General features: G+C 35.0%; 1 protein-coding gene across 1 annotated transcript in view; it reads left to right on the top strand.

Annotated features, from left to right (window-relative positions):
* The first annotated feature begins 3,309 nt into the window (after window positions 1-3,309).
* LOC117114360 (beta-galactoside alpha-2,6-sialyltransferase 2-like) overlaps window positions 3,310-11,921 on the top strand; it is a 55,293-nt gene continuing 46,681 nt past the window's right edge. Inside the window, exon 1 of the mRNA XM_033258011.1 lies at window positions 3,310-3,791. Within this exon, the coding sequence (XP_033113902.1) occupies window positions 3,675-3,791 (117 nt within the window). The 5' untranslated portion in view covers window positions 3,310-3,674. The remainder of the gene's footprint in view (window positions 3,792-11,921) is intronic.

Genomic DNA, 11,921 nt, shown 5'->3' with positions numbered 1-11,921 from the left:
GAATAACCAATTCGTTGGCGATGTAGTCTTCAGTGTATGTTATGTTAATGATGTCATACTGTACATCAAGGGAGTGTGTATTACAATATGCCACTAAGTATTTTCTATTGTGACCAATTGGTAAAGCGACCCACCAAAGTTAAGACTGTTAAATGATGACGCAAGCCGACGACTTGTAGTACAATTAAAATTATAATTTGATATTGCCCCAAAATCTTTTAAATAGATCTATCTTAGAGAAAAGAGTTTCACTCAGATGTATAAAGATTACTTTTAACATGCCGAAGATTATCTTTGGCCCGTGAAATCAACTCTGAAAAAATTTTGGCCCTTCAAACACATTAATTAAGAACCAGGGCTATAGGTCATGTCATAATAATTATTAGACGCCAAGATATACCTTTATTTAATATGAAGATGTTTTACTATCGTCTTTCTTTCAGTCCAACATTCGAAGATTTTCCTTGTGCCATACGGTATTTATCCTACTACTAAACACCTGGCGCTACAATCAATGACGGACGGTGCGAAGGTCTGGATCCGCGTCTGGACACAATATTTCAAGAGATTTAACTTTAAAATGCACCTTATTATATTTCTGGAAAATGTTGAAATTGCTTTAAACAACAGCCTTCAAACTACAAACTTCCAATTTGTCTTATTTTTAACAAATAAACAGCCCTCATTTACAAAATCAACTGGTAGCAGCCTATTTGTTCACTCCTTGATAAAAAAAAAATTAAAAATGCCATATCATTCCAAAAACCCCAAGATTGAATGAAAATTTAACAAAAAATCACATTACATTGGTAGCTGGTATTGAGACACGAAGGGACCCTTAGGGGCGAAGGAAGATACCGATATGAGCTGCTGTAGTATGCTTTGAGCGCTTTGATCCTCATGAAATAGCGCTACATAAATGATGTTATGTATGATGTAATATCTAAAATATAATACTGTGTAAATGCTAATGAATACTCAGATACGTGAAATGTTGACTTTAGAAACACTAAAATGTATTGCAATAAATATATCAACTATTCCTGTAGTCTTGACAAATGTCAAGCAAGCTATCCCGATTAGGATGTCGAGCTTTGACAAAAACAAAAGAAGTAGTCGAAAATTATTCTTTGCAATCAATTTTAGTGTTTCTAAAGTCAATATTTTATCTATCTTAGTACTATCTCAGACCAGACCAAACCAGACCAGACCAGACCAGAGTCAGAGTGACACATCCGGATTGGGCAGAGGTGTTATCACTCCTTAAGTTAATGCTGATCTGTCCAGTTACCTCATGCGAGTGTGAACGCAGCTTCTCAGCGACTCAAGACCTGGTTCAGAAACAACATGACGCAAAGGAGGCTAAACTGTTGTGCAGTGGCCAACATCCACACGTCAGTGCTGGATGACATTGACATTATGAAACTGGCCAAAGAACTTGTTTCTCGATCAGAAACTCGTAAAAACAAGTTTGGCCATTTCATTTAAGCAGTTATGTGAATAGCGCATATAAATACTCATTTTTATTATGTTTAATACCGTACGGTACTTTACAAAACCATGTTAATACCAGTGGTAATAAAAACAAAACAAAATAGGCACTAAGACGTTTATCGTTCATGAGCGAATGTATTTATTATAAATGTGTAAAAATGAAGAAAGTCAATAAAATACTATAAAATATTTACTTATGCTTCCACTTCTCTTTTTGCTCCACATCAATGACCTCATGGCATTCAACAAGGAAGTGTTGTGAATATCTCACAGACACAGATATGCCATATTGTTAATGGTAAATTTTATTTTCATTTTGATCAAAATTTCACTAAAAGCACAAGTTATTTTGCAAAAACAAGGTTTCCAGCTTCAGAGGGGGGCACATCCCCTGTCCGCACAAGCGCACACATTGGCGCTAACGCGTCAATCACCCCCCCCCCCCAATGAAAAATACTTTTCTACGCCACTGCCCAAAATTGTGCTTAATAATGACAACACACATTGGCGCTAACGCGTCAATCCCCCCCCCCCCCCCCCACCCAATGAAAAATACTTTTCTACGCCACTGCCCAAAATTGTGCTTAATAATGACAATCGCAATAGTCCAATAACCTTGACAACAGGCGTCCATACTTGTCCGAAGAGAGAATTTTTTTCCCTGACCACATTCTTCCAGCTCACACCGCCACTATACAGGTGCCCGTATACCTTCAGTAAATCGTGATAAACCAGAAATTACCATGCATAACGTCAGATAAAAAATCATGAGAAGTCGATAATTACGCGGGTTATAAACCAGGATATGATGATTAATCAAAGTTTTAATATAGTATTTTCAAATCTTTTTTTAATTCATGATTTGTCTTTTTTTTTTGTACCAAGTTTTTCTGGTTCACTTACATTTGTTAATATTTTCCGGATTTGTGATCACTTACAATTGAAGAATATAATATGGAGCTACAGTGCTGTAGAATTTAATAATAGTTTCACATGATTAAACGTTTGAACAACACTAATCCTGGTATTGTGAATATGGGGTTCAATGCCATAGTCTATCTGCGTATTTGATCTATCGATCTTTATCGATTATCGATCGTATTATTGTTTTGTTCTGCTCCACAGGATTTGGGGTGATTGGCTACAAGTGAATCAGTTATGAATATTACAAGTCTTCGATTTTAACAACTTTAAGGGCTGAGGCATTGACATGTGGCAAATTAGTATCATAGTTATAATAATAATATTAATAATAATTATTATTATTATTATCATAGTTATAATAATAATAATACTAATTATCATGATGATGATGATAATAATAATAATCCAAAAGAAAATTTACTATCATTATTTATTATCAATAAGGCCTATAATCATTATTATTATTATTCTTATTATTATTCTTATTATTATTATTATTATTAATATAGGCTAATAATAATAATAAATTATTATTATTATTATTGAATTATTTTCACTAATATTATCGTTATTATTAGGCCTATTATTAATATCAAAATAATTTTAATATTATTAAAATTATTAGTAATTACAAAAACTACCCAATAATAATTATTATTACCATCATCTTTATCCTCATCATATTACCAGCACCACCATCATCATCAGGAGCATTCGTCATTATCTACATCATCATATCATCTGCATCATCATCATGATTAACATTTTCGAATAGGATTGTCTTTCCTTGAAATCAATCGTTGATACTCAAAAAGTAAGACTTAATTGTCACCTGTGATTCGCTAATTCTAAATTTATCAAATACTAGTATAGTAGGTGGATATGAGTAATGAACACAAACAAGATAAGAACAAGGAGGTATTTTTTACACCAGGATGAGAACATTTTTACCGCAGTATGACCCCGTTGTAGTAGTAGTCACGAATTTCCATACACTGACATCACAGTTTTGTGTGGGACTGTCTACGATCTGATTGCTGTGCTGGGTGAACTCCCAGCATTCCAAGATTCATATGAGCGCCAGTCAAAATAGAGGTGTAAATGGACTGCGTTATCTATCCTGTAAAACCTTGTGTTTTATCCTTGGATTTTAAAATTTTATTCATTTTCGTGGGATATACCATACACGATTATTAGGTGGAAAAATAAGCGGAAAACGTGTGCGTTTCGGGGAGGAATTTGTTGTGTTACCATCGATGGCAAGCCATTCGGATTTACCGTCCACCATCGCCTCGCATGCTGATGAATTTGTAGATTTGGCCAGAGTTTACGAACTCGTTCGAACAAAATGGCCTGGTGGGCGGTCATGTGCGGTAAGGATCTCAAACGAATGTTTTAATAAATTTTATGTGTAGTATATTTAATAAAATACATTTTTTAAGAATCAATTTAGGGTAGCTTACTTGTACATCAATCAAACAAAGTGACGGTAAGCAAATCGCTAACAAGACGAGAATTACCCAAGACGACGATCACCGTACATAACATTTTAGGGAGGCGCCCGGCTGCAGTAAGCTTCTTGTATTGTAAAGCCAGAAAATGTTAATAAATTCAAAACATGGCTCAAATCAGGCATAATTATTATACTAGGACCATCGTTTGATTGGAGTATAGTACATTTTATATATTTTTCCTAGTCACTTTAGTATACAACGATTTCGTTCGTATGCCTTCTGTATCTCATACTACTAGGCCTAGGCTATACCTCCATGCTCATAGTCATACCTACCATTTCCCTACAACGAACTGCTAGTATTATTATATAGGCCAGTGGCAGTAGCACTTCAATTGAATTAGGGGTAGGCCTGATGATTTTTATTATTACCTGATTTAATGGCCCATGCACATAGACTAGCCACGATTCTGCAATCACCATTTCTTGCCTACAGTAGATTGTCATACAATGTAAAAATCAGTAATATTCCTTTCTTGTTGGCTAACACTGCAGTCAATAACTATTTCATTTTTTCATAATTTTATAAAATTTAGGTCATCAGGGGCGTGGCTGGTTTCAAAGCAGTGCAAATAATAAGAATATACGGAACTAAATCCCAAAAAAACTAAATTCCTATTCCAATGAAAACTTAATGGTCATCGTAGTATTTTACCCACCGTCAAACTAATTTGCTGTCATGGAGGTGGGGTTCACCCATAGTCATCATACCATGAGTTCATTTCAAGGATTTGAAACCCTGCTAACATAGTTACCAATACCCCTTTCAGACAGACCTGCAAAGCGGTATTAATACTGGCGTTCTATGTGAAAGGGTAAATACGCCTAAATGGCTGCTTCAGTTAGACCTTCTCAGGACCTAGTCTTAATACCGCATTAATACCGTAGCGAGTTTTACCCAACTCGATGTGAAAGGGTACAGAGTTCATTGCTGTCTTGCGCACTGAGGCATAACAAATCAGACGGTCACACGAGCAGCCACCAACCGCTGCTGCAGCTAACAAAGCCGATAATATAACTTTATTGTTTCTCTTTTGTAACAGAGGCACAATCGTTTAAGAGATGTGCAACAATAATTCACAATATAAGATTTAAAGAAAAAACATATGTACATTTGTCTAGCAATAGACATTTCTTACTAACCTAATACACCATCTAATAAATACAGTACTTCATCAGTATTTTGAATTTTTTTTACTAAACTAATAACAAAAAGAAATTATAATACGCATCCCAGGAAATGAACTACACGCCACTGCTCCCGACACCATTCACGCCATTGCCAGGAATTCATGACAATGCGTGACCAATGCTGAAACCCGACGGCACGCACTCCATCTCCCGGAGAATGCATTACAGCCCTAACCATGGTGGAGCTGAGGTGGTTGTGAAATCACGGCTTTGAAGTATGTAAAGTACATATTAAAAGACAGTTGTTTATAAACTTTATTTTATATTGTACGTCACACATATTAATAAGACCTCAATGGTTGCCAAAAATCCTGGATAAAATATCATGAGAAATTTGTTGACTCTTCATTTTGACTATATTAATGTTGATGTGGCCATCTACTGTAGAGGTACTATTTCCTAAAATGTTTGCATCTCAGCCCCAACCTCACCAAATGTCCCCCTCCACCTTTTAAAATAGATGCACCCTTCCCTGAGTAGGACATTAAACTCCATTGAGTTGGCACCTGACTCTGAGTATGGCTTCGTGAATGGTAGGCGAGGGAGTATAAATTTGATTTTAGGATGTGATCGGTTTTTCATGCCTATTATTCATGATTATGACTACAGTATTTTGGATAAAGAATGTTTTGAGCAAAATGGAAAAAACAAAGAAAATGATTCATTTAAATTTAAGTCCGAGAGTGTAATTTCTGGCCATGTAGAGGTGCCCTAATCGTAAATTTGAATTTCTGGATCTACCTGTACCACTGTTCAGTTATTATAATTATTATTAGCCTTACTAATAGGTATATCCCAATGAGAAAATTCAATTTCATTATTTTGAATTTTGTAAAAATTAGATCTACAGATAACTCACTGCACTGATCATTTTCTATTTTAAATTATTATAATCCAATACACCGTTCAAAGGTTATGGCCCTTTAAAGATGGTGAAAAACGGGGTCCGAATGCGAAAAAGTGGGTCCTTTTTCCAGACTGACTTTGGAGCATTTTTGGAGGGCCATAACCCCATTGAGCTATTGCAGTGCTAAAAAAAAATCAATTTTCGATCCCATTAACCTTTTTGCTACAGCAATTTTTACCTGGTGCCCATTTGGCGACAAAGTAATAATTTTGTAGCCATACTGTAAGCTTTAATGTACTGCAAGAAAAAACAATGAAACTCATTTGATTATTAAAATATACCTACTCTTGTATTTTTTTTTTTTTTTTGTCATTTTTTTTTCATTTCCTTATTTAATTTATTCAATTCTCACTTAAAATTGTATAGTACAAAATCAGTAGAAGATGGGACCAACAGATGGAAGGCACTTCTGAAACGGTCCAGTCGCAAAAAATCATAAAAACGGTAATATTAAAATATACCGTATATTCCGGCGTATAAGCCTAATTAGGACGCGAAATATCGCGATTTTTTTGTGTCACCTGTGTATAAGCTGCACCTATTTTTAAGCTCCAAACCATCCTATAATGTTAAGTTTTTAATTATTTTGAATCATTTTGTCATTATTTACAAATGTTTACTTAAAGAAATTTCAACTTTTTTGGCCGATTAAACAACAAACAACTGGAAATGCATGTTTAACTTCTGGCTACTGCAATGAAACAACGTATTCTTCTTTAGGGAAATCCCCATTTCTCTCGCTAGACAGTCGTGGTGCGTTAAATTTTCAACATCAGTTTAGTTTAAGTTTTAATAATAAAATCTAATAAAATAAAATACTTAGTGAGTATATTTATTTATTTCAATCAATCATTCTGTTAATGGTGACTAATAACAGTCAGTATTGATCTAAAAATATTGGTAATTCTAGGCCTAAGTCATTACTACTCACAGTCCACTGTGCGAAGCATGCGGCATCACGTTTTATAAACAAAAACAGAACTGGAGAAGTATCATGTGATACAAAATTTATGCAAATAGGCGAATGACTTACAGTATGCCTTTCTACAGTTAAATTCCAGTAAAAAAATTATTACAACTTAAAAAAAACTCGTGTTTTTATAGTAAGCATACATTAGGTTTTTATTCTAAAATCATAACACTGCATAATGAGCATAATACTAATAGGGGTATCATTCTTTCTATAACGGTACTGCCACTGGGAACCAGACGTTGAACAGTAGGCCTAAGTGTCAACCAGCAACCACGTGTGTTTTGTTGAGGCATTGAAAATGAAGCAGCTCACGTCACTTCGAGGACCGAACTGCCGAAAAATACAAACAGAAACAAAACAAAATGTTCCAAAATTGTTTATGAATGAACATAATTATGAAAATAATTATTTAGACGACCCAAACCATTGCTTGAATTTTCCTAGGACAGCACTGTAGTGAGTATACAGTAGGCCTAATTAAAAATACTAGGCCTACAAACCAGTTCTTTCTACCCTAGGGCGGGCACTAGGCTAATTAATTGGGTTGGCCTGGGTCTATTAACCAGACAACAATAATCGATGATCCTGTTTACAGCAGGTTTATGTTTGGCCAGGGCATCCGTCAAATGACCTACACAGCGACTAGATGTTTATTTTTCTGTAATTTTATCGCCAGTTTGGCTATCACTGTTTCTACTCTGGTAGTCATGATGGCAGTGGGAATGACGAAACTACAGTATTCGCCATGATTTATTTTGTTGTCGCCAACAGCAACATGGCGATCATATTTTTTAAGCACTATATTGCAATGTAATTTTCTATGGTTGGAATAGGTTGGGGAACAGAAATCTTTAATTTTTAAGTCGATATCACAGGGAGTTAATTGGTAATAATGGGGGAATTGGTTATGCCTTTATAAATCTGAAACATCCACGTACTGATTATGGCATCCCTATAATTGTTCTGATGAATTTTAGTAGACATAAGAAGTGTTTTATTCGTCAAGCCTTGTTAAAGAGGGTGTTTTGTCGGGGTGTGGATGAAAAAGGGACGGGGTGGGGTTATTAGGGGTCTGGATTTTTAAAATAAATTTATAAACATTTTAAAAATACAACATTTTTAGAATTATGCAAGTATTTACAAGTGAAATGATCAGGATCTTCTATTGTAGCATGGGAAGGTGGTAAACAAGCTGTTTAAGCAAGACAATAATTCCTCCATTCAAACTACCGGTTCCATCATTAAAATACTGGTAGATCACATTAACTCTCTATCTTCTTTAAAATAAAAACATTTAGCGTTTTCTATCCGTCCGCAATACTTATTGAACGCTAGGCCTATACCTTTCTTTGTGACCAGTAATGCAAATCAAATTATGCCAAGGGCTGATCGGAAATTATGCTAAATTATGCCAAATGTTAAATTTAATGGTTGTTTAAATAAGCGCCTTTCTCCCACCTAAAATCATTGAAACACTATTCTCAATACTATTTCTGTATACCCAGTGGTGCCGCCAGAGACGATGGTATCAGGTCTGATGTTCGGTATATACTGTAGTATAAATAGGTAAGTCTTTTGTGTCTTTTTAAAACAGTCAATGTTTGGTGAGTTTTGAATTTCCGGAAGTGTGTTCCCAAGGGTTGGCCCGATTGAGGTAAAGCTTCTATCACCATATGTTTTTGAGTCTTGTTGCAGGTGGTTGGTAGGTTAAACAATTTGATGAACGAAGAGTGCGAGCAGGTAAGTGACGTTGAACCAGATCATAGAGATAACTTGGAGCGATGTGATGATGTATTTTAAATCTTAATTTCGTACATTTTGGGTCGGTCGGGCGTGGCCAACATGATAGGCCTGATTTGTTTTTATTTGGTCTAATCCGTCTAACTCACAATAGTATTGTTTATATTATACAGTATACAATTTGAAACTTTAAACTTTTTTCAAAACAAGACATGAACTGCTTCGTATCTTTTGAATTACTTCAAGGTTATTTTCTTCATTTAGTACTAAAGATAGTACTATGGTGCTATTCTTTGGAAAATTACTTTTGAAGATATATTTCTAAAGCAATTGTAATGTCGACACGCACCTTATTGTTTGGTTCTTTATAGATGTTCTTTATGGAGTTTCGTCGTTAATTTATTGTCTGCCGTTGGTTTTTTTAAATATTTGACTGTTATAAATTTAAAGGAAAAAAATATTATTCTCCAAGTCACGAGAATCTATCGTACATTCCACATAAACTCATAGCATCGCGGTAAAATACAACTCATGTTCTTTTTGACTTGAAAACTTCGACAAAACTGGCTGCTAGCCAAAAAACGTCAATCTCAATGTCTTTGTACACCGCCAATACGAATGTACCGCGGAGCAGGGACAGAAGTAGGTAATAAGGTGACAAATGCATGCGAAAGATTGTTAGCCTATCGTTAGCCTATGTTTATAAAAAATAATAAAGTACTGTACAGTTTTATCTGCTTCCTTTGTATTTTATTCATGTTCATCCTTTTAATTTAGCCAGGAACGTTCACGATCAATGATGCTGTTTATTGATTCAGTTATGAGCTATAGTATCCAGTTCGAGCATCGCAGCTAGCTAGTCGCAAATTGAAGATATTTTTAGCGACTTCCATGAACTACTATCATGGAGGTCCATGCCTCTGCCAGCCTCGTGCACAGGGTGGATTCAGAGGATATTGTGGAAGAATGTGATGCGCGAAGCGCTGAAATTGGTTGGGGTGATGTTTGTATAGACACGGGGAGAAGTGCTACTTGGAATTTAAATCGAAAATTACCCTGGATAAAGAGTACTGAGCTCTCCTGTTTACTTATTTATTTTTTTTGTATGTACTTTTCTACCCCTCTTTTTAAAGGGGTCCGTGGACCACCTCTGTTGCATATACTGTACACTGAACAGCGCGCATAAAAATATAATTATTTCTCTATTACTGTTAGGTAGTTATAAAGACATTTTTCCTCCATGGGACCGGCATGCAATGTGTCCCATTATCTGCTGCATCCAAGTTCACTTTAAAATAGGCCGTGTTATAGCAACAATAATCAACTACAGTAGAAAGTTTTACGTGCAATTTTTTTAAATATAATGGAAATTTAACCACATAGGCCTACAAGTGTCTTTCAAGCATTTTTAATTAATTTAGTTTGATGAATACATTAGAAAAGCTTTGTTTTTGAAAGTAATTACCCTACATTTTAATGGTAGAGCCTTAACATTTCAGCGACGCAACAGAAAATGTGCTTCTCTTCCGAGCTGTGGAAGGCTGGGGGTGTGAGCAATACAATCAACAGCTAATTAATTTTTGAAATGTAATGTTTTTAGCCCGGTTTGGGTTTATTGAATGAGGCGAGACTTTTTAAAATAAAATTGACAAGTGCAATTAAAAAATAAAATCATTCTGGTTATACTGTAAGCCTAAGAAAACAATATTTTAGTTTTAATATACCACATTCGTCGATTTTTTATGAAATGAATAAGCTAAAAAAAGGGTATAAAATGTCTCACCGTCCCATGCCTTAGAATCTCAACAAAAAAAATACAACTCAAAATAGTTTTTATCCCTTTCCAATTAGATGAGAATGAATTAAAAGGGATAATTAGAACCAATATCACAAATAGGGGTTTAAATAAAGACTTGATCACTCTAAATTATTTATTCATAGTTAATTTCTTTCTTGGTTCCCAGGCCTTTATCTGTGGCCCCTATCATCATTGTTTATTCTGAATTATTTATTTCATCATCTTTAATCAGTATCCCTTGTTATTTAAATTTTTGAATACAATTGTTGCTCTATTTCTTATCAGTTGTCCTCACACGGAAGAAGGCTATCATGTTTGAATATTTATCCACTGGAAATTGAGTGAGCAAAAAATTACACTATAAGTTAACAATCACCTCACTTTTGTTTGCCATTTAGTCATACTTCATTTTCCATCCCGCACTCAAAACCTTTGTCCCCCATCAGTTCCCTTGTGCCAAAAGATCGCTTTTGGGGCCAGGCTTTCTATGGTCTTTAGCAGCTTTAGTCTTTAATTAGAATAAAAAAATAAGACATTTGTTAATTTGAGATCACAGAAATGTGGTCTTTAATTACAGTAGAGGGGGGAACTGTGGCACTAATTGATGCTTCCTTTAACCCATTATTGGCCTATTAGTAACTAGTTATAAATAATCTTTAGAATCAGACTGTGGTATTTTATAATAGAATAATAAAAAGAAATATTAAGCAATTAGTAGAGCTGCACATACAGGTAGTACACTATATAGGAAAATTATTATACTAAGGTAAGATTTAATATGAAATTTTTGAATGCATAGTAATTTTCCGCTAGTGTACGATGCATACAGCTCTACTAATTGCTTTATAATTCAATCACCGTCTTTTAAGGTTATTTTTGATAATCAACTGTTGTAGTAGTCATAGGTTGCATAGTGATATGATCAGTATACTGTGTGCGTATTTACATTTAGATGTGCGTCTGCCGATTTGTGTTCCAGTATGCGTTAACTAAGTCAGCAGTACAGTATGGATATGATGAATCCTCCAAGCCCTAGTACTAACTGTAGTAGTGTATTGTAATGCTATTTTGATAGACATTGGTCAAAGAAATAAACATTTCTTAAAGCATTTGAGGGAGAATGCAGTAGTCACTTTTTGGTCGGTGTAGACAGGTAAAATCATGTGATTTCATAACTAGGCTAGGCTACGGCCAGGAGGAGGCCTCAGCGGCCTTATGGTGCGCAATATCTCCATGGTGACGAAAAAATGACGTATTTAAACAAAAATTTTTTTTGCACACGAACCTGAAAAAATCAAGCCAAGCGTGAAAAATGATTGCACTGTGGGGAATAGGCCAATAACATTGGGAATTGCAGTGATGACGTCACGATTGACTTATA

Source organism: Anneissia japonica, unplaced genomic scaffold (genome assembly GCF_011630105.1).
Source record: "Anneissia japonica isolate Jap-2015-1 unplaced genomic scaffold, ASM1163010v1 scaffold1231_len1163931_cov198, whole genome shotgun sequence".
Classification (NCBI taxonomy): Eukaryota; Metazoa; Echinodermata; class Crinoidea; order Comatulida; family Comatulidae; genus Anneissia; species Anneissia japonica.
The sequence above is the reverse complement of the archived record's forward strand: the minus strand, read 5'-3'. Positions and strand labels throughout refer to the sequence as shown.